This window comes from Patagioenas fasciata, chromosome 10, assembly GCF_037038585.1.
Source record: "Patagioenas fasciata isolate bPatFas1 chromosome 10, bPatFas1.hap1, whole genome shotgun sequence".
NCBI lineage: Eukaryota > Metazoa > Chordata > Aves > Columbiformes > Columbidae > Patagioenas > Patagioenas fasciata.
Genome location: NC_092529.1, coordinates 8895079 through 8917255, shown reverse-complemented (window position 1 = coordinate 8917255; position 22177 = coordinate 8895079). Strand labels below are relative to the sequence as shown.

Genomic DNA, 22177 nt, shown 5'->3' with positions numbered 1-22177 from the left:
CCACGTGGCACCCATGCGGAGATGTCCTTGGAACAGGCGGGGATGTACCTTACTGGGGATTGTAAAAGGAGGCCGAGAGTTGCCGCCCTGTAAGCAAACACAGCACAGGCGGCTGCTGGGTACAGGGACAGGCAGTGCAGCCCCACAGCACGTGGGGTGCAGTGCCCACCAGAGGGGCAGACATGCCAGGGGACTGGGGACTGGGGTTCAGGTAGCGACTCAGAGACTGCCTGCTCCTTTCCAGCCTCCAAATGCCACCCTTCCCCTTCTCTTGTTGGCACAAATGAAGGCATGTCCCATTTTCATCATCCCTTCTCTCATCCTCCACCATGTTTCTCCATCATTTCCCCCTTTTCAGCTGGGCAGAGATGTCCACACCACCCTCATCATGCTCAGGTGTAGCTTGGCAAAAAATCAAAGCAGTGAGGAGGAAAGGAGGAAACAGGAGCAAAGACAGCCCCAAACCTCCCAGAGAATCCCTGCACCCCACGGTCAGCACATGATGGCCCCAGCCTCATGCAGCCAGGCTGGTCACACAGCAGGGAGCTGGTACAGGGACTGGTCCCCTTACCACAGCTGGGGGCTACCCCAGAGAGGGGTGGACTTCTCTCGGTACCCCAAGCTCCCCAGCCAGTGGTCCTTGCCCGGTACAGCCCAGGACAGTTTCGCCACCAGCCCTGGGGGTGTCAGGCCTGTGCCCAGGCTCCAGCAGATTGTGAAACTGCAGCCGTGTGGTTTTCGGCGGAAGGCTGGAAAGTTTGACGCTGGATTCCCGGATGTGAGGAGCCTTTGGGGGAGCGCGGCAGAGCACAGCATGGAGCGTCCCGCCGGCAGCATCCTGCCTCGCCAGTGGTGGGGAGCTGAGTGCTGTGTCACAGCCCTCACCCGCAGCCTGGGTGGTTTGCCCTCTCACCAAGTTGCCCAGCCAAAACCTTTCCTATTTTCCATTTTTCAGCTACACTTGGAGAGTGAGCAGATTAAGGCGAGCCTACAAAATCCCCTGGTTTCCAATGTGTCCTGCCACAGGATGAGGCCGGCCAGAACCCATTCACGAAGGAGGGGGTGCTGTGCATGGCCGGGGCGCACTCTCCTTGCCATGCTTTGTCTCCTTGCCCAACCTTTGCGGCTGCTGCCTGTCACTGTCTGCCACTGCCTGCTGGGATGGGAGAGGGCAGACAGAGGTGGCAGAGATAATGGTTAGATCTGTATTCAAAGCAGTGTTCCCCCACCACGCTGCCACCCTGACCTCTTGAGCAAGAAGCCACCCAGTACATGTCCTTGCTGGGAACATGCCAGTGGGTGCCTCTGGACTCTGGCACCAGCCATACCGCAGGCACAGCCTCAGTGGCCAGTGGGGGCTCTGAGATCCCCACTGCCCCCGAGCCCATCACCAAGGAGCAAGTGAGGCATGAAAGGAGCTGGGAATGCCAGTGGCAGGAGGAGAGGGATGCCTGTAGTAACAGTGCAGGATGGGGGGATGCTGGGGTGACACCTGCCTGAAGCTGTGCTACGGGCAGGATCCTTCCTCCCTGACAGCCACCCCCTCTGGAAAAGCCCCCAATGCCAGCAGCATGGCCACCTGGGCCAGAGCTGGCAGGGGACAAGTCCTGACCCCATCCCTCGCCCTTGACCGCCGGCTCCCTCACAGTACATGCTGTCATGTGGCAGGGCACAACAACAACAAGGACTAATTGGTTAATGTGATTTCAAAACATGATTTGCAATTATAACTTGCCAGAGAGCATTCAATGATCCCGCACATCAGGGAGAGTGGGTTTTTCTCCTTCTTTTGTTCCTGGAACCTCTAAACCAATTACCTTTACAGAAGCCAGAAGCAAAGGGCTGCTCAGCAGACCTGAAGGGTGGGTTATCTCTGCACTCAATCACTTCACTGCCAAGTATGGCACTGGGAACCAAGGACCCGAGGACAAGCCCCAGGGTAACCCCACCACTTCTCCCTGCAGCACTGTGGGGTTTGGAGGGGTCCTGGGGCCCCCCAGCTCCCACAGCGCCCACCAGGACATCAATACCACACAGGGTCCTCCAGCTTCCAGCCATCAAGCACTAAATGGGAGGCTCTGAACCCTAAGAGATGGGAACTCTTCCTCTTGACATAAGGGGACCATCCCTTCTGTCACCTCCAGAGGTGCCAGTAACACCTGGCTCATCTCTGCCACCCAGGAAGGGCAGGATGTCCTCGCTGTCCCTGTTGGCAGCACCCACAGCCCCATCGGGGTCAAGGGCTTTGCTCCTGTGGGCTTGCCATCCTGCAGCAAGGACTTCAATGCCCTTAAATGCAACTTAAATACCTTTAAAGCCAAACAAGCCCAAGTGACCATGATGCTCCTAAGACTCAGCTCCTCTGAGTCTCAGCCTGTTTCCCCAGTGTCCCAAGTTGCTCAGCATCCCACTGGAAAGCTGGGAATGGATTTGGCAGCATTTTCCCTTGAGCAGGCAAAGAGGGACTCAATACCAGCTGCTGGAGGGATGCTCTGGCAGCTGTCCCTCAGGAGGGTGCCAGGGCCCCACTCTGCTGGGGGACCCCTGCTCACAGGGGGACCCACCAGCCCACAGGGGACACTCCCACATGCACAGGGCTTGAGAGTCTCCAGGCTGCAAGCTGCTTTCCATCAGTTGCCCCAGCCCCAGGGTCCTCCATCCCATGTTCCAGCCACCCAGGGTTCCCAAGGATGGGGAAGGAGCCCAGGCAGCTCCTAGAGCCTCTGAGGAGGCATGGGACAATGCCAGCAGTGCAGGACAGCTGGGCTGGGCTGCACTACACCCCAAAACCTGCCTGGGCCAGGCACAGAGACAGACCCCCAGCCAAACCCCCATGGGATCTGTGTCTGAGCGGCAGCTGAGGAGGGCAGTTGACATTTAGCAGAGAAGGAGCAGGGCTCCAGCATGGGACAGTGGAAGGAAATGTGGGGCAGTGCTGGGGGGTCTGCAGTGCCTGGGGGGGGTCTCCCATTCAAGGCTGAGCTCCCCAGCAAGCTGTCATGAGTATGGAGCCGGCTGGGAGATCCCCAGGTGGGGCCAGGCGTGCTGCCCAGGGCCTGAGCAGCAGATGGTTGGGGAGCTGGAGATCGGGGAGCAGGGGAGGACTGGGGCTGCCTTTCAGCCCACATGACTGTAGCATCCTTGTTTAAAAGATATAAATAACTGGGCCAAAAACAGAGACGTGGCCACAGCCATGTCCCTTCTCTCCCCAGGGCAGCAGTCAGTTTGGAGCCCGCCCAGGAGCAGATAACAGCTCGTGCATCCCCAGTGAAGCTGTGGTTTGCTCCAGCTCCCCAGGGGAGGCATCATCAGGGCCGTGCTGGGCCCCCACCCTTGCTGGGGTGACTGGCAATCCTGGGGCCAGATGGCAGCACACGGTCCTGCTGAGTGTGATCTGGCCACGAGGAGGAGAGGCGATAAAGGCCTTTTCATGGTCCGCCAGGGAAATGGATTCAGCGGGAGAAGCACGAAAGGACATGTTGGTGCTCAGGAACGAGGCTGCCATGTCCCCCAGCACTGAGGTCCCCAAGATTCTGCAGCAGTGAGAGGTGGGGGCAGTTGCCTCAACTAGGGGGCAGGTGGGGAGTACTGGATGCCAGGGTCCTGGTGGGCACCCCCAGGTCCATGGCAGCATCACCCAGCCTTGCACTCGGGTGGGCTGAGCCTGGCATCATTTCAGGACAGACAGTGCTGGCATGGTGGCTCCCTCCACAATTGGGAAAGCCCAGAGAGGCTGCCCCTCTCCCTCCCCTCTGAGCTGGCCGACAATTGGCTGCCCAGGGGGACGCCGGCCTTGATCTGCATCGCTGGCCGTCCCCACGGCTGTGCAAACAGAGAGGGAAACAGCCCCAGCCAGCCCCTGCCACTGCCGGCACACAGCCAGGCACCCGGCACCCCGTCAGCACTCCCATCCCCAGGGACCCCTGCCACCGAGCAGAGCTGACAGCACCACCCTGCCTGGCAATACCAGGGTGGTTAACAATACAGACCCACCTGCCCCGCAGGCAGGAAAAAGCCTGGGGGCGCTGTGAGGGCTGAGATGGGAGGAGGGAGCAAAAGCTGGCATAAGTGCCCACCGCACTGGCAGAGAGGCTGTGCCAGGGTGGCCAGCACAGTGTGGAAAGTGCCAAGGCACAGCCAGAGCAGCCCTGCAACCACTGGCCCCAAGTGCAGGGCAATCACCCCTTGCTCAGCCCAGAGGCTGGTTCATCCAGTTCAGTGCTGTTTGCTGTGGGGCTGGGCCAGTCCCCGTGGCCTGTGGACTAGTTGGTGCCAGCTGATTGGCAGCGGGCAGCCAGTGTATGTCAGGGGCATGTGCCCCAACCCTGCTCAGCCGCCCCATGCACTCCGCCCAGCAGCCTGATTCCCTGAAACCCTTTTCCATCTGCAGAGTACCATGGAAATTCACCCCCGGCCCCCTTCCCAGAGCTCTCCATCAGAGGGGCACTCCGCTCCCGGGGAGATGCCAGAGGCTCCAGTTCCATTTCCCCCAGTGCACTCCACGCCACACAGAGTCCCACCTGCCTGCTGTGGCACCCCTGGGACAACCACCCTGCCTGAGGGCAACGGGTCCCACCTGTCACCAGCATCGGCCTCAGATTGCTGCCGGAAGCCGAGGTGGCCAAGATGGGCATGGCGGACACCGCCACCGCCACCATGGTGGCACCGCAGCCGGCGTGGGGATGGGGACACGGTCTTCCAGCCGCTCCGCTGGCACCGCAGCTTCGGCTGGTCCTCGGGGCGTGGGTGCCGGGGCACAGGCGGCTGCGCCGGCTCTGCCGAGAGCTCTGCCCGCTCCCCGTCCTGCCGCCGGCAAGGTGAGTGCGATGCCGTGGCCGCCACGGGCCAGCCGCTCCCGGTTCCCGCCGAGCATGGACCTGGTGACCCTGCACGCCGCCCACGCAGGAACGCCGACATCCTGTGACCGCGTGGGCACGGGAGCCGGTCACGGCTGGAAGAGGGGCGGGAGCCCTGGCACCAGGAGCCCGCGCCAGCCCCATAGCAGCACAGGGACTGCTCCAGACCGGCCTCCCGCCGACCCGTGCCAGGCTCGGTCCCCACCCCGCCGCTCTGGGTCCCGCCCGCCCCACGCCGGGCCCGCCCCGGCCGCACCACATCGCGGCTCCGCCCCGGCCCGGCCGCGCGGGCCCCGACCGCCCTCTGACGGCAGCCGGTGGCACGGCAGGGCTGCTCCGGGACCCGCCGACCCGGCACACTCGTGTGACCCCCGGCCCGTGTCCCCCCCGGCCCGTTTCCCCCCGAAAGCCCTCTCTCCCCACAAACCCTCATCTCTCGTTGCCAACCTGCCCACGGGGCTGCTGTCCCTTGTCCCCCGTGCTGGGGGACTGGCAGGACAGCGCTGGCCCCTGAGAGCAGGGTGCTGGGACAGGGCAGGCAGGAAGGGTGCAGGCAGGGCCCTGCCAGCCCCCGGCTGTCCATCCCTGAACTGGGGGCAGGGCCCTCGAGAGTGGCAGTTGAGGGGGCTTGGGGGTGCCCCCAGCACCCTGCCAAACTCTATGCTCTGCTAGGGGGCAGCCCTGGCCCCTCTCAACCTCTCCGCACACCCCCATCGTGCCCAAAAGATCCCCGTGGAGCTCAACATTGTGCCCTGTGCCTTCACATGGCACCACACAGCACGGCATGGTGTGCCATGCATCCGCACCCTCAGCAGCTCCAGGCCGTGCTGGCCTGCAGCCACACAGGCAAGAGCCTGGCTCTGTGTGGGCAACGTCCCAGGCTCCACGTTCCCCCAGCCCCTCTCCTCCGCACAGGGCACAGCTCCTGGGGAGAGAGGCTGGGGTTTGGCACGGTTCCCTAGCACAACCGGTGCTGGCAGAGCTCCCCAGCTGGGGGCTCCACAGCCTCTGGGGCAGCCGTGCCAGCACCTGGCCACCGTTGCAAGAGAAAAAAACAAAACAAAACATTTTCTTCAGATGGAATGCCCTGTCTTGTTTTTTGATTAAATTGGTGCCTCCCGTGCTGGCGGGCACCGCAGAGCAGAGCTCAGCTCCCTCATCCTTACGCCCTGCCACTGGGCAGTTGGGCTGAGCCTGAGCCTCCCTTTCGGAGGCTGGGGCAGGCATGGTTGGAGGGACAGCCTCCCTCCTCTGGGGACGGGCTTGTTCCTGTCTCAGCCCAGTGTGCTGCCCATCTCCTGCCCCGGCTGCGTGGCTCCCGCCCGGACAAAGCTGCCACATCCCTGGCTCCCGGCACACTGGGTGGGCGAGAGGAGCCGTGCAGTTTGAACTGCCCTGCCCCGGCCAAGAGCTCGTTACACATTTACCCCGCGTTAATGAGGCAGCACGGCGCCTCCTGTCCTTTGGACGACAAGGGTGCTTTGCAGGCAGCCAGCCGGCCCTGGAGCCCCAGCCGGGCAGGGCTCTGGGGGTCCTGCGGGGTGAGTCCCCCGGGCACAGGCACCGCAGCAACAGCCACGTCCCCGTTCTCTTCCCCCAGCCCCACTGGGCCGGGCTTTGCAGGAGCAGATGTGGTGGAAGGACAGTGACAGCACAGTCGCCCTGGCATGCTTTCAGGCATAGACAGGATGAAGCAGGCAGGGACAGGTTCTTGGGGATGTCGGGATGCTCCATGGCTGTGATCGGGGACCCAGAGCTTGCCCACGGCTTTCCTGACTTTCCAGCACAGGCAGAGGGGTTGGAGGCACCCTGAGAAGCCACTGCGTCCCGAGGGGCTGTCCCTGAGTGGCCAGCCAGGTCGCGGGGTGCACAGGGAGGACACAGAACACAGTTGCCTTTTGTTGGTGCTGGCCCCGGGAGCAGGGACTGGGGCTTTGCGTCCCCTCCCTCCGCCCCCGCCGCTGGCAGGACTGGCGCCCGGCACTGGGGATTTGGGGTTTAAAGAGCAGGAGACAGCCACAGCCCCAGCTCACCCACCAGGCGAGGAGGCAGGAAAGCTCCAGCAGAGCCAGCGTGCCATAGCAGGTGAGATGGTGGACGCAGGGAACCGGGCTGCCCTGTTGAGGGGGGCTGCAGGGTCAGGGGGCCGGAGTGGTGGAGCTCCTTGGGGGGATGACAGGTCACTGTCTCCCCTCTGTTGGTTCTGGGTGCTGGTGGCCTCAGGCATTATCCCAAGAAGGATGGGGGAGCATCATTAGACACGTGCTGCCTCCTTGTCCCTGTCACTCCACATCTGAGAGGGGGGTTCTTGAGCCCTCTCCCAGCCAGGGTGAGCATTGCTGCATTGGGAGTTTCCTATGCCATGTCACTTCCCCAGGGCACTGGTTTACAGGAAAAGGGGGACTTGCTCAGTGCTTTCCCACCTGCGGTTCCTCCACTGCACTGGCCGGCTCAGCCCCAGGCAGAGTTTGCCCTGGCTGGGACCTGGGCAAGCTCTGAGCCATTCAGGAAAGAGGGGAGCCCAACACTGGGCACTCGGCTGGGCAGAAGCAGGAGCTGGGCCGGCAGACAAGGCCCTATTGTGCCCTGCTGGGGCCGCCAGCTCGCCCATCAATAGCCGCATTATGCTCGGTGGTGGCCCCCCCAGCCTTCCCAGCCGCCGCGGCTCTGCGGGAGCACCGTGGGAGGCGAGCTGAAGTGGCTGTTGTGTTGGGGTCCAGGGGTGAGAGGAGGAGGGTGGGCAGGGCAGGGTGCAAGGAGCCCCCTGCCACTGCCTGGCTGGGTACTATGGCAGTGGGATGCTATGCTCCCAGGTGCCACTCGCTTTGGGGGCACGATGCTCTGGATGAGGAGCAGGCAGGCTCAGGGGGCACCCGAGCACCCCTGTCCTCCCTTCCCTGCCTTTGTCATCCCACCAGGCATTGGCTGTGTCCAAAGTGGCTGTGCTGATGCTCACTGCCCCAGGGCAGGGGTGAGCAAGTGGGCAGTGAGGGGCTGACGTCAGCCCTGGGCACAGATGCCTCTGGGCCAGCAGGAGCAGATGCACAGCCCTGCATGCTTCCCAGTGAGACACTCCCCGGCTAAAGTTACCAACCCCATGGCAGGGACACCAGCTTATTTTTAAAGCCTACAGGAGCTAGATGCCACTGTTTGGTGTGCCACGGGGCAGGGCAGCAGGCAGGGGGGCTCAGCCAACATCTCTCCTGCCCTTCTGCTGGGACGGGGAGAGGGCCAGGCTGGGGACAGAGTGCCAATGTCCTGTCCCACACTCTGTGCCTCCACCGACACTCCTGCCCCATTGGTAAGGTTTTGAGGAGCTTCAGGCCTAGCATTTTTTTATGCATGGGATACAGCCCGTCTGCCTGGCCCAGAGCCTGGCTGCCAGCAGTCACAAAGCCAAGGGCAGATGTTCACCCTGGTGCAGCAGGATGGGATCCTAGAAGCCCAGGATCCCTCCCTTTCCCAAAAAAACCCATGGTGCTGCATCGGGAGGACGGACATCTCCTTCATCACCAACCCAAAGGCTCACCATGCATCCCACAGCTTGGTCCCACAGGAGGGATACTTGGCACTCCAGACATGTTCAGGCACAGGGGTGCACCCAGCACCCCACATCCCCTGAGCAGCCTGGCTCTCCCCAGCACAGGGTGAGGACAATTAAAAAGGGATTAGCCGGCCTACAGTGGTATGGTGCTGCCGGGAGCCGGTACCTAATCCTGGCAGGAATGCATTGGGGCCGTGCGGGTCCCTGCTGTGTAGGTCTCACACCAACGTGTTGTGATGGGGGGTGGATGTAGGGTCAGGAGGGTGTATCCATAGACGCAGTGTGAGCCCTGAGCTGGTGACCCCCTGGGACATCGCCACCACACCAGGTTATGAGGATGCAGCTGACTCAGGCATGTTTGCTCACCATCAGAGCAGGCCCTCTCACTGGCACACTTGGCACCCCATGGGTTCTGTCCCCTGCCTGGTGTATCCTCCCTTTGTACCAGGGATGTGGCAGCCACTTGAGGCTGATGCCATCCTGTAACTGGACACCACATGCCATGGGGACATGCAGCCACTTCACTGCCTTGGTGCATAGCCAAACCAGGAATGATGGCAAGGAGACACTGGCATAGCCATTGAAGTGGTGACGGGAGAGATCCCTGCAGTGTTCATGGCACAGCAGAGCTTACCTCAGTCCCCTGGAAAAGCCACAGGCTGTGATAGGGAGCAGGGCTTGGGATGGGGACCCAGCCTGGCTGGGGAGAGAGGGGTCACACAGGCAGACAGTGAGGGGCCCTGTGCTGGGGAACTCCCAAAGGAGTCCTAAAACTGGTGCTGTCACAAACCACTGAGGGCTTTTTGGGGTGGCCAGGCCCGAGAGATATAAGCTTGAGGAGGTTATCCCCATGCCCGGGCCACAGGTGCAGGCTGCGGTGAGGATGCCTTTCCTCCTTCTGCTCCCTCCTCTCCCCTCGGCAAGCTGGCAGTGTCACCAGAAGTGCTAGCAAAGGCCACCCTGCTGCACAAGCACATCTCTTGGCTGGGGAACCGGGCCATGCCAAGCACAGGTGGCATGAGGACAACTACAGCACCAGTTGGTATGATGTAGCTCACCTTGCCCCCCTTTGTTTTGGCTGGCCCTGGCCACGATGGCTCCAGCAGGTCGGAGGGCTGATCCTCAGCCCTTCAGGGTGTACCCTGAAGACACCTTGCTCTGGGTCACCGCACAGGTCCCTGTGCCATCGCCAGGGCCCTCCCAGTGGCTAGCAGGATGGGGACAAATCGCAGCTCATCTCTGTGCAGGCTCTCCAGCAGCCACTGGTGCTGGTCACCCACATATTGGCACACATACACCCCACGCTGTGCCAGTGGACAAGCTGGCACAGGAGGTGCAGGACATGCTGCCTGCTGCCCGCTGCCACGCCCCCCCTGGGAGCCCTGCGGAGGTGGGAACGAGGCGTTTCCTACCGCAAACACCGCTGGGGTTTTGGATGCTGCTGGCAGAGCTACCGATGCACACCGGAGCCGGAACCACCAGGGGAGAACTGGCCGAGGCAGAAATCCCCCAGCACGGATCTGCCGGCGGCAGAGAAGGGATCAAAGAGCGAAGGAGCCGGCACCTGCTCACGCTGACAGCGGTGACACCCCCACGCTGGCAGGGAGCCAGGTCGCTGGCACCTGGCCTTGTCGCCCTCCGCAGGGCTGGCAGTGAGCACAGGGATGAGGGTGGGATGCTGGTGGCGATGCTCATTCCAGCTGGGGACTGTCACCATGTCAGCAGTCAGCAGCTTCAGCGCTTGCCAAGAGCACCCTCCGAGGCAGAAAGGGGTGGCCAGCAGGCGACGTGGCGCGTCCCTCCCGTGCCGTTTTTTCCGGGATAGAAGCCCAGCCCTTCTGACTCCTGATGGTTTCTCCAGGCAGAGCTGCTGCCAGCAAGGTCCTTGCCGGGCTCTGGGGTTCAGTGATGGTGACACCACACAGCCACCTCAGCACACATACCGAGAGCCGCACCAGGTGGAAAGGTTCCAGCTGGGTGGAGGAAAGCTAAGGCACAGTGCTGGCACAACAAAGGAAGGGGCCCACTGTGCAGGGCTGGGCACAGCATCACTGTCCCCACTGCCCCAGCTGGTCCTGATGGCTGGGACAGTAGTGACAGAGACACCATGCCCAACCCTGCCGTGGCCACCCAGCCCAAAGTCCTGCCACACCACCTAGGTAAAGTCTTGCAGCAGAGTAACACCTGACAGCGGCTCCCCTGCCACCTGTCCCCTCGATGTCCCCATCCCCTTTGCCACCCATGACACTGAACTGGCACTTGGCACTGCAGCACAACTGGGAGGAGAGTGGGCGGTACACCCATGCCAGCAGCAGGAATGTTACTGGCAGTGAGCAGGAGGGGCATTGCTTGGGCACCCAGCCTGGCACAGCTCCTCCTGCCTGCTGCTGGCCTGTCTGTGCCTGCCTGCATGGCTCCCACTGCCTGCTGAACCCACTGCCTGCCTGCGGCAGCAGTCTACCCGCACCTGCACCTGACCTGCCCGCATCCACTGCCAGGCTGCCAGCACCTGCTGCCAGCCTGCGCTTGCTGCTGGCCTGCCTGCACCCGCTGCCTGCCTGCGCTCACTGCTGGCACACCTGCACCCACTGCCTGCCAGCAGCCCCTGCCTCCCCACTCGCCCTGCGCCTTCCTGCACCCGCTGCTTCCTGCACCCACTGCTTGCCTGCCTGCACCTGCTGACTGCCCGCTCATGTTGAACCCGCCTTCCTGGACTCTGGCAACCACAGGTAGGGACAGCCAGGGGTGCGGGAGGAATAAAAAGCAGGGGTGGCCCCCAGGGCAGCCCATGTCCCCCCCAGCCCCGAGCTCTGCCTGCCGAGGCACGCGTGGCCTCGTGGCCAGCGCTGCTCGGCACTTGCTATTCTTGGCAGTCGTGGCTGGAAAATGGGAGGCAGTGGAGGAATTTTGTTTGCTCCGGGCTGGGTCTGGGCCAGACATCTGGGCTGCAGCTGAGTGGGGTGTGGGACCAGCCCCCCACCGTCCACGGTATGGCCCCCGGTGCCCTTCAGCACCTCTCGGCACAGCCCCTAGCTCCCCACACCCGGGCAGGCAGCATGCAGCCAGCAGCTGCTCACCCCAGGGACGAGGCAGCTGGGCCACCTCTGTGCTGAGCGTGACATGCTCAGCTCTGCCCCGGGGGCGGCGGATGTCACCTCGAGTGTCACTGTGGGCTACGCGTTGTGGCAGCACGGCTCTGTGTGAGTGGGTGTGAGGGTGCCTGGGGGTGTTTGCACGCCTGTGTTTGCACGTGTATGAGTGCGTGTTTGCACACGAGTGTACGTGTGCACGCGTGTTCGCGTTTGCGCGTGCCCTCTTGCCCCGCCCCGCCCCGCCGGGGCCGCCCCGCTCCCTCCCGGCGGACGCGGAGGGCGGGGCGGGGCCGAGCCGAGCGGAGCCGGGACCCAGGTGGGTGCTGAGGGTCGGGCAGGGTGCGGGGGCTGCCGGAGTCGGGGGGGTCCCCGGGCCGGTACGGGGAGGTGTCCGGGGCCGGGTTCTCTGCGCTGCCGTCGGGGCTCTGCCCGGGCTGGCACTAGGGCGCTGGAGGCGGGGTCCGTGTCCCGGCTGGCACCGGGCTGCTGGGGGGCGCTGGGTCTGCCTGGGCTGGCACCGGAGGTCTCGGGGGGCTGCGTCCGTGCCAGGGGTGGCACCGGGGCGCTGGGGGATTGCCGCAGCGGGTCTCAGGGACCTCGGTCTGCCGGGCTGGCACCGGGGGTCTAGGGGGCTGGATCTGCCAGTGCTGACACCAGGGGTCTCTGGTGCTGTCGCTGCTGCCCGCCCCCTCCAACTTCCTCCCGTGCCAGCACCGGGCTGGGGCAACTGGCGTGTGGGGTCCGTGGCCGGGGGTCTGCCCTGACCCCTCCATGGGGGCTGGCAGGTGCTGGGCAGGTGGGAGGACCCTTGGTGCCCCCACGATGGCCCTTGCTCACGGCAGTGGGGGTGTCTGGCAGAGCCTGGTGGGTCCCCCGCCTCATCCCGGCACCTCTGGAAATGTCATTAGCGCCTCACGCCAGGCCGCTGGGCAGCCCAGCCCTGCGGCACTGTGCCTGACTGGGGCCGCTGCCTGCCCAGGACCCGCTCCCCACCCTGCCAGCCCGGGACGGGGCTTCCCATGCCTGTAGGAGCGCAGGGCAAGCCCCAGCCGGTGTGCTGGGCAGCAGGCAGACGTGCCCGGATCTGTGTTGGGCACTGCCACCCACACATGCCCCCTGGCTCGACACCCACCGTGGCCTGGCTCACACTGTGCTTGAGCAGCGTGGCAGGCACTGAGGCAGTTACACCAACCTCAGTGCTGCAGCGGGGCTTTGGTTGTCACCAGTGTCCTGGCAAGGCCTTGGTGGCCACAGCACAGGTGAAAACCTGTTGGCTGTGCCAGGGGCTGATGACCAGTGTGGCCGGGCTTGTGCTTCACACGCAGTGCGGGGAGGTGCCGGCTGGCACATCCTGGCTGCCTGCAGCTGCCCGGGGCTGCTGTGGCGTGGCCGGCAGGTGAGGTGAGGAGCTGCGTGTTGGTGCGATGCTTGTGATAATCATCACCTCCTGCTCCCTGGGGGAGAGTGTGCCAGTGCCAGAGCCAGAGGAATTCTTCTCCTACCCTGTGGTGGGCACCTGTGAGGATGGTGGGCATGCCTGTGTGGGCCTCTTGGGGGGATGTGGACACCTGTTCAGCCAGAGCCCCCCTAAACCCAGCTGTTTTTCACAGACTGGTACAAGAAGGGCCAGGGGCCAAACAGCAGGGGCTGTCACAGTGGGGGAAACTGAGGTACGAGACCCCTTGATTCCCACGATGGCCAGCTTGCATGATACTCAGGAGCCCGCCGCCTGTCTGGCGTGCCCTGGCTGGCTGGCATCACCCCAGTGCTCGCCCCGTCCCTGAAGGACAACTCTGTGCTCGCAGGCAGCAATGGGCAGAGCCCAGCACCCTCCTGCCAGCAGGGCTCAGGCAGGGATGGGGAGGGCTGGGTGCTGCTTGGCCGTGCTGCCTCAGTTTCCCTTCAAGCAGGAGTGGGAGGGCTGTTCCTGGAGCCCATTTGGTTCAGGGTCAGATTAACAGGGGCTTAAAAAACAGGGAGGGGTGTGGCTGGCCTGTTGCCCCCCAACAATCACTGAGTCAAGCCCGTGCTGTGCTGGGGTCACCCTATGCTGGTACTTGGTGTTCTCCCAATCCCAGCAGCAGCACCGGGGAGGGATTGTGGTCTGGGGGCTGTGGGGAGGGGGCTGTAACCTGAGCTGAGGTCTCGCTTCTCTTCCCCAGCCGCGGGGCCGCCAGCCAGGCCCCGGCCATGAGCCGCACGCTGCTCCTGCTCCTGCTCCTGCTGCGCGGCCCCGCTGCTGCCGCCAGCCACCCCCCACCTGCTGCCACCCCCCGCCTCAAGCTGGCCTTCCACGGTGAGTATGGGACATGCGATCAGACGTGGGTGAGACGGTGCTGTGTCAGCACCCAGCATCATCCTGGGGAACAGGGGACAGCATAGCAGGAAGGGTGCAAAACCCCCACATTGCCCTGCACCAGCACCAGCGCTGCCCTCCCTGCAGGCTACCAGGCATCGGCCTGGGGGGCTGCCGAGTTCCTTGCCTGATGCCAGCCCCTCAGGGCCACCTGCCTGCCCTCGGGGCCATACTTGTACTTGGGTCTTCACTCTTGGCCCCCGGCATGTGCTGGCTCAAGTGCCTGTCCCGCCGTGGTGCACCATGGCGGCACTCACTGATCCTGGCTGCTCCAGGCCCGGCGGGACACCGTGCTGGCCGGGGAGCCAGTGCCGTGTCCCAGCTGGCCACCCTGCAGGCTGCAGCACAGCGCAGGGGGCTTTGTCTGGCGACGGGTCCCGGCGAGCACTCTCCTCCCAGCCTGACAAAGGGCTGTTTGTTCCCGCCACAGTGGGATTAGCTCCACAGGGCAGGGAATGGCCCCTTCTCCCCTGCTGCCTGCTGCCAGGGTGGGGAGCATGGGGATGGGTGCTGGGGGATACAGGGATGGGTGATGGGGGGTGTGGGGATGGGTGCTGGGCAGTGCAGGGGTGGGTGTCAGGCTGGAGTGGGGATGGGTGCTGGACAGGCTCAGGGTTGATGAACCCGGTCAAGCCAGTGGGACAGGTTTGGGGGAGGGGGCAACACAGTCAGGGGACCGTAGCCAGATCTAGGTCTGCCTGGGGCGCATGTCCAGGGCCAGGGAGCACGGCGGGCAGCGGCAGGTGCTGTGGCTGAGCTGGGCTGAGCAGTACTGTGGGTCCCACAGAGCTGCGGGCTCGTCACGGGCTGCGCCTCTTCACACTGGAGCGCTCCTGCTGCTACGAGGCCCTGCTGCTGGATGAGGAGCGTGGCCGCCTCTTTGCTGGAGCCCAGAACAACCTCCTCTCCCTGGCTTTGGATGACATCAGCCAGCGGGACAGGAAGGTAACACGGGGGGGGACACACATGCCAGCCAGGGGACCCCAGTTGCACCCCAGGGCTGTGAGTGTCCCCCCATTTTTTCCCTGCAGATCTACTGGCCAGCACAGGTGGAGTGGAGGGAGGAGTGCAACTGGGCTGGCAAAGACATCACTGTGAGTGCTGGGGGCTGCTGGGAGGGGTGCTGGGGGGCTGCCCCAGCATTGCTTCCCCAGCACTGCCTCCCCATGCATTCCCCCCCGAGGCCGAGTGCATGAACTTCGTGAAGATCCTGCACCCCTACAACCGGACCCACCTGTATGCCTGCGGCACCGGCGCCTTCCACCCTGTCTGTGCCTTTGTGGAGGCTGGCCAGCACCCGGAGGTGAGCCCCCTCAGCACCGCCGTGACCCCCGGCTGCTGCCGTCCACCCTCCTCCTTTTCTTACCCCTCTCCAGCAGCCCATCTTCAAGCTGGACCCCCGGCACATAGAGGATGGCAAGGGGAAGAGTCCCTATGACCCCCAGCACGCAGCTGCCTCCGTCCTTGTGGGTAAGGGAGAGCTGAGCCCAGTGCTGGTGGGCAGTGCAGTGGGGGCGTGCCAGGGGGCCCCCATAACACTTCCCTCCCGCCTACTAGGCGAGGAGCTCTACTCCGGGGTGGCCACCGATCTGATGGGCCGTGACTTTACCATCTTCCGCAGCCTGGGCCGGCGTCCCTCCATCCGCACCGAGCAGCACGACTCCCGCTGGCTCAATGGTCAGTGCCAGGGAGCAGGAGGGTTGGGGGGCTGCTGTGACCCTGGCATGGCATTACTGCTCCCCGGATGCAACAGGGTAATGAGTCCTCTAGGCTCAGCCACAACCTGTTCTCTGCTGCCTGTGGAGGATGATTTGGGGTGTCCCCATGCCTGGTGGGGTTCCACCCTCACTCTACCTCTGCCCTACAGCTGGGCATGGGGTGTCTGCACCCTCCTGCAACCCCAGTGGGTGCTCCAGGGTGGCCAAGGAACAGAGCTAGCAGAGACACTGGATGTAGCACCTTTCTGCCTCCAGAACCCAAGTTCGTGGCCATTTTTTGGGTGCCGGAGAGTGAGGACCCCGATGATGACAAGATCTACTTCTTCTTCCGTGAGACGGCGGTGGAGCGGCAGCAGGGGCTGGGCAAGACCAGCTTCGCTCGCATCGGCCAGATCTGCCGGGTAAGAGCATCTGTGGGCAGGTGGGCTGGGAGGGCTCGGTGGTGCCACTCACTGCTGCTGGCGCCAGCACCCTCTCTCTCCCGGCAGAACGATGTGGGGGGGCAGCGCAGCCTGGTGAACAAGTGGACAACCTTCCTGAAGGCTCGTCTCATCTGCGCCGTGCCGGGACGTGATGGGGCGGACACCCACTTTGATGAGCTCCGTGAGTTGGTGTGGGAGTGGCCCCCCAGGGTGCCCATGGGCAACCATGGCATGTCAAGGCGGCTCTGATGCCCTCCCGGCTTGCAGGGGACGTGTTCCTGCTGCAGACAAGGGACAAGCGCAACCCTCTGGTCTATGCTGTCTTCTCCACCTCCAGGTCGAGCCCTCCCCCTACTCCCCCCAGTATACCCGGCAGTGCCTCCTCCACCCCTCACGTTGTCCCCTCTCCCCTCACATTGTCCCCTCTCTCTCCTGTCAGCTCTGTTTTCCAGGGCTCAGCCGTCTGTGTCTACACCATGGCTGACATCCGCCGGGCTTTCCTGGGCCCCTTCGCACACAAGGAGGGTCCCAACTACCAGTGGGTGTCATACCAGGGACGCGTGCCATACCCCCGCCCGGGCATGGTATGTGGCACAGGCGTGTCCCAGCTGTTGCCGTCAGTGGGTTCCAGTACCTGAGGTATGGGCTGTGGGGAGCAAGACCCCACTCAGCCAGTACCGCCCCCGCACAGTGCCCCAGCAAGACCTTCGGCACCTTCAGCTCCACCAAGGACTTCCCAGATGAGGTGATCCAGTTTGCCCGGCACCACCCGCTGATGTACAACCCAGTGCTGCCCCACGGCCAGCGACCCCTTTTCCTACAAGCTGCTGTGCCCTACACCTTCACCCGCATTGCTGTGGACCGTGTCACTGCCGCTGATGGCCACTATGATGTCCTCTTCATTGGCACAGGCACGTGGTGACCCTGGGGCTGAGGGCACAATAGGGGGGTGTTGCAGCTGTGACCCCCAGCCTAACCCCTCTCTGCCTGCAGACATTGGCACGATGCTGAAGGTGGTCTCAGTGCCCAAGGAGAGCTGGCACCACATGGAGCCGCTGTTGCTGGAGGAGCTGCAGGTCTTCCAGGTGAGACAGAGCTTTGTGCCCTTCCAGTGGGATCCCCCAGGCACCCCCTTGTGCTGCCTGTGCTCTGGATCATGCCGGGGTGCTCCAGCTACTGGGATACGGGGGCCGGTGGCCTGGATCCCCCACACACCCTAACTCCTGCCTGCACTCTGCCCACAGGATGCTTCCCCCATCACCAGCCTGCAGCTCTCCTCCAAGCGGGTAAGAGGGGCCCTGGGGGGTTCCCATGTTCTGCTGAGGCTCTGCTGGGCCCCATACCACAGCACCAGGGTGCTGAGCTCCGCTCTCCACCCGCCCTCCAGCAACAGCTCTACGCTGGCTCAACCACAGCACTGGCCCAGCTGCCCCTGCACCGCTGCAGCGCCTATGGCAAAGCCTGTGCTGAGTGCTGCCTGGCCCGCGATCCATACTGTGCCTGGGATGGCACCACCTGCACCCGCTACATCCCCAACACCAAGAGGTAGGTGACATGCCAGGGCACGGTGCTGGGCTGGCCAGCCTGCACTGAGGCCACAGTGAGGGGCGCAGGTGATGCTGCTGCAGCCCCTGCTCCTTCACCACCTTCCCACAGGCGTTTCCGCCGGCAGGACGTCCGCAATGGTGACCCCAATGCCCTTTGCTCTGAAGGTGAGCCGGGACTTGGCCAGGGGTTCAGCCCTGCCAGGGTAGGGGGCTGATGGCCAGGCCATGTCCCCCCAGACCCCTGGCGGGGCAGCGTGCCCCAGAAGCAACTCTATGGGGTGGAGGGCAGCACCGCCTTCCTGGAGTGCATCCCCAAATCCCTGCAAGCCCACGTCCTCTGGACATACCAGCGCACCCAGGATGATCCCCAGCGAGAGGTAGGCTCTCCCCGGCCAGGTGTTACTGGTAGGACCGTGCCATGCTGTGCCAACCTGACCAGCCATTGCCGTGGCTGCCACAGGTGCAGGTGGATGAGCGGGTGGTGCAAACGGAGCGGGGTGTCCTGCTGCGCAGCGTGCAGCACACCGACGCCGGCTACTACCTGTGCCACGCCACCGAGCACGGCTTCACCCAGCCGCTGCTGCGGCTCTCCCTGGAGGTGATCGGCACCCGGCAGGCAGCAGGCATGGCCCCCGCCAGCGACCCCCAGCTTGTCGCTGCGCCCCCTGGCCACAAGGTCTGGTACAGGGACTTTCTCCAGCTGGTGGAGCGCCCGCCGCTGGGGGCTGTGGACAGGGTCTGTCAGCGGCTCTGGAGCCGGGGGAGACCTCCACCGCCCCCCCGTGCCTACGCTGGACCCCCCGGCCGGAGGCAGGGCGAGGAGCCGCGCAAAGCCCGCCGCCGGCGCACCCATGAGGGGCCACGGGCCGAACGGGGCCCCCGCAGTGCATCCCCCTGGTGACCCTGGGGCTGGCCCCGGGCACCAGGCTCTGCCTAGGGGCGGGGCTGCAGGTGGGGCAAAGCCCCCACCCGTCTCGGCTGCCCCACCAGCAGCACTGGAGCAGGGCACGGGCAGCAGTGGGGGCTACAGCTCTGGGGCCAGGAGGGCAGCCAGGCTGACTGCCCACACATCGAGGGGCCACCAGCCACCTGTGCCACTGGCTCCAGCACCGGTGGGGGGACTGAGCCGGCTGCTGGCACCGCAGAGTCACCAAAATATTTATTAACAACTGTTACAGATGAATGTAAACCTGCCCCTGGGCGTGGCACCACTGGGGACAGGACAGCAGGGCCAACCTCAGGTCCCAGGGGTCTGTGTGTGGGATCAGGACCCTGGCGAGCGCAGGATGGGCATTGGTGGGACATGGGGACCAGGCTGGAGGAGGAGTGCCTGGAAGGAGGTGTGGTGGGGGCACAGAGGTGGTGCCCAGCAGCCCGGGTACAGAACAGCAACACATGTGGGTTTGTACTAATTGAGCACAATAAAGCAGAGGATTCAGCCCAGGGTTGTGTGTCTGCCCCAGAAACATGGGGAGCACTTGGGGGGAGCAGCCCAGTGCCCTACAGCGGGCACCCTGCAGGGACCCTGAGCCAAGAAGGTTGGGGTGCTTGGCAACACATGGGGATGGGAAGGCCAGACATCACCAAGGCCGACCGGGTGCCCCTGGGCTCCCATCCAACCATGCTTTCATTTCTGGAAAATGAAAACCGGAACTGGACTTGATGTTGCCTCAGCGCTTAAGGCAGGGAGAGGAGATGACCTCGGGCTGTGCTGCCTCCTGCTGCCTGCGATGACACCAGGTGACACTGGAACCAGCCACATCCCATTGCCTGGGGTGGCATCGGGCCTTTGCCCGCCCCACCCGTTGACACCCAGCAATGGCAATGTCCCAGAGATGGCTGTGACCCAGCCCAGACCCTTGAACCCCCAGTGTGGGCACAGGCATGGCACCTCCAGCCCTGGGACACTGCCTTCTGCCAGCTGGACACCCAGGGGACACCCTGGGCAGAGCCCCCCTAGGGAGCCACGACCACCTTAACTGCTTGACAGTCATTGGGGTGGTGGTCTGGGAAGGTTTAAAAGCTGCTACAGGCGGAGGATGGAGCTGTTTTTTTTCCTGAGGTCCAGCTGGCACCCGGCTGGCTTCCCTGACCCCACTGGCCACCTCAAGCTCAGGCAGCAGCACTGCTCTGCACCCATGTGTCCCTGTGCCATCCCAGCAGCTTGTGGCATGGAAGCCCCCCCTCATCCCAGTGGGGAACAGGGTCCCTGCCTGACAACCACTCCTATGCCACTTGGAACCACCCCAACCTAATGAGCAGCACAAGGATCTAGAGAGGTTAGTTTATTTGCAGCATGACGGGGGGTACAGAGGTGAGAGTTGGTGCCAGGGGCGATGCTCAGGAGGGTGAGCAGACAGGGAACTAGGGATGCCAGGGGCCAACACCCCCCCGGAGTCGCAGAAGCATGAAGATGGTGCTCCTGGGCTGGACGTCGTAGTGTGCCATCGTGTACTGGTCCTCCAGCTCCTTGGAACCATACGTCAGGCGCTGCTGGTTGGCTGGAGGCCCCTGCCGAGCATGGATCTTCTCCTTCAACTGACGGACGGTGTCGGTGGGCAGCACCATGTAGGTGGTGGTCTTGTTCTTGTCATCCTTCACAAAGACCTCCATCTCCAGGGTCTCGGTGTGCAGCAGTATCAGCGTGGTGCTGTAGAAGATGCCGTAGGAAGCCAGGGTCTCACCATCCTGCAGGATGAGAGTTTTCCCACTCGTTTCCTGCAGCGTCAAACGCTGCCTGTACCGGGGGATGCCCCAGGTCTGCTCAATCTGTTCCTTCAGCTTCCAGATGGTGGTGCTCGGGCTGATGGTTTTGCTCAGGCTGGTGCCCACCAGCTTCTTCACCTTTATTGTCACGGGCTGCGCTGGCTGTGGGGACAGAAGAACAGGTGGGCAAAATCGGCAGGGGTGGGGGGGGGGGGCACAGTGCCTGCAGACACAGGCAGCCTTACCTGCACATCCCAGGGCTGGACACCACAGATACAGGGCAGCGAACGGTGGTGGGCAGCCTCCTGCGCCACCAGGTCCCAATTCTTGCCTTGGCCCAGGATCCCCGTGGGGTCGGCAGGGTCCAGGATGATGGGGCTGCGAACACAGAGGACAGGTGCTGCCATCAGCCCTGGGCAGTGCCACAGGGCAGGTGGCAAAGGTCCCACCAGGTAAGGCTCTTACCAGGGGCTGCGCAGCAGCCTCTTGATGTGGGCACCAATCTGACTGTGCTGGAGGGAGTAGCATGTCTCCCAATAGATGCAGATCTCCTGGTACCGGCACAGCAACTCCAGCACTGTACGAAAGCCCTCGGCCATGACGAAAGAGTCACTGGAGTCCTTACCCTTCTGCCAGGCATAGATGGTCAGCAGCTCCAGGGCATACTTGGGGGGCAGATCTGCAGTGGGGTACCGCGGCTTCAGCATCTGGGAAGAAGAGGGGGATGGAGTGAGCGCTGGCTGGGGTGGGTGCCTGGTGGGTGCCAGGGGAGCTGGGCAGCCCCTCACCTCCTTGTACCAGTACTTGACGAGGCGCAGGAGGCTCTTCAGCTTGGCGGGGTAACGCTTCACAAACTTCTTCTGCAGTTCGGTGAAGCAGGGGGAGAACTCCCCGGGGCCACTACCGGCATTCAGGAGCCCAACATATGCCCCCACATACAGCTCTGGGTTCAGGGGGGCATCCCGTCTCACTTGCCCTGTGGGGCAAGAAGGAAGGTGAGAGCCATCTCAGCACTGACGCCTCAGCCCAGCCCTGCATCAGCTCACAGCCCTTACCCAAGGCGTCGTAGGCGGGCAGGATATCCACCTCGATGGACTCCAAGGTCCTCTTGGAGCGGAGGGTGAGGCTGAGGGAGCGTGGCATATTGCCAGGACCCTTGTACCGGGGCTCGCTGATGTCCACGGTGAATGTCAGGCTCTGTTTGCAGGCGTGCAGCCTCCTCTCAATCAAATTCAGGATACGCTTTCTCTGCTGCTTCTGCTGCTGGTAGCTGGAGAAGCAGTCAAGGAAGACCACCACATCGGCATCGGAGTTGTTCCGCAGGGCTGTGCCCTTGCCTGCCGAGCCACCCTGTGGAGAGATGCCATGCCTGCTCAGCACTGCTGCTGTGACAAGCCAGAGGGACACTGCTGCCCCCCGTACAGGCAGCGCCTGCCACCTTTCCTGGGGCTGCCAGGGGAAACTGAGGCAGGGCATGAACTGGAGTGGCAGGACAGAGGGAAGGGTGGCAGCAGCAGTGCTGACTGGTCCCTGAGCTAGGCAGTGCTCACCTTGACCGTCTTGAGGACATGGATGTTGTTCTCAAAGCAGTTCTCCTTCAGGAAGTCACAGATCTGCTTAACAGTCTCCTTCACTTGCTTGCGGAAATCCTCGCTGGGCTGCAGGACCTCCATAATCCAGCTGTCCAGCCTGTTGGCAGACACCGTCTTCAGCCCATTCGTGGGTGTCATCTGCCCCGCATCCATCCTGCTAGGTGTGGTTGCTCCCACTGCCCTCTCCTACTTCGCAGCCTCCCCTCTGCCCGCTATTGCCTGCAACTCTCTCCCCGTCTGCAGCAGCTTTTAAACCTTCCCGGGTCACCTCCCCGATGGCGTCACCGCTGGGAAATTAAGGTGGCTCCAGCTCCCGGGTTTCTCCTTTCCCCGGCCGCGGCTCC

At 63.6% G+C, this 22177-nt stretch overlaps 2 protein-coding genes and 1 pseudogene across 2 annotated transcripts; 2 read left to right on the top strand and 1 right to left on the bottom strand.

Annotated features, from left to right (window-relative positions):
* The first annotated feature begins 10507 nt into the window (after window positions 1-10507).
* On the top strand, window positions 10508-11433 carry LOC139828800 (uncharacterized; annotated as a pseudogene).
* Window positions 11434-12677: 1244 nt separating this feature from the next.
* SEMA3B (semaphorin 3B) lies at window positions 12678-18980 on the top strand. Its single transcript, XM_071813068.1, has 18 exons — window positions 12678-13162; window positions 13655-13788; window positions 14636-14793; window positions 14880-14942; window positions 15032-15151; window positions 15225-15318; window positions 15406-15525; window positions 15822-15967; window positions 16055-16169; window positions 16256-16325; window positions 16428-16572; window positions 16680-16899; window positions 16982-17073; window positions 17233-17274; window positions 17376-17533; window positions 17645-17700; window positions 17773-17912; window positions 17996-18980. Exons 1-18 carry the CDS (start codon window positions 13017-13019, stop codon window positions 18434-18436), a joined length of 2460 nt encoding a protein of 819 aa, XP_071669169.1. The 5' UTR covers window positions 12678-13016; the 3' UTR covers window positions 18437-18980.
* An 825-nt stretch (window positions 18981-19805) lies between these two features.
* Window positions 19806-22052, bottom strand: LOC136105837 (2'-5'-oligoadenylate synthase 1-like). Its single transcript, XM_065845709.2, has 6 exons — window positions 21792-22052; window positions 21297-21591; window positions 21030-21217; window positions 20707-20948; window positions 20487-20619; window positions 19806-20403 (listed from the first exon to the last, which is right to left on the bottom strand). The coding sequence occupies exons 1-6, from the start codon at window positions 21984-21986 to the stop codon at window positions 19900-19902; spliced, it is 1557 nt and encodes a 518-aa protein (XP_065701781.1). The 5' UTR covers window positions 21987-22052; the 3' UTR covers window positions 19806-19899.
* Between the last annotated feature and the right edge of the window lie 125 nt (window positions 22053-22177).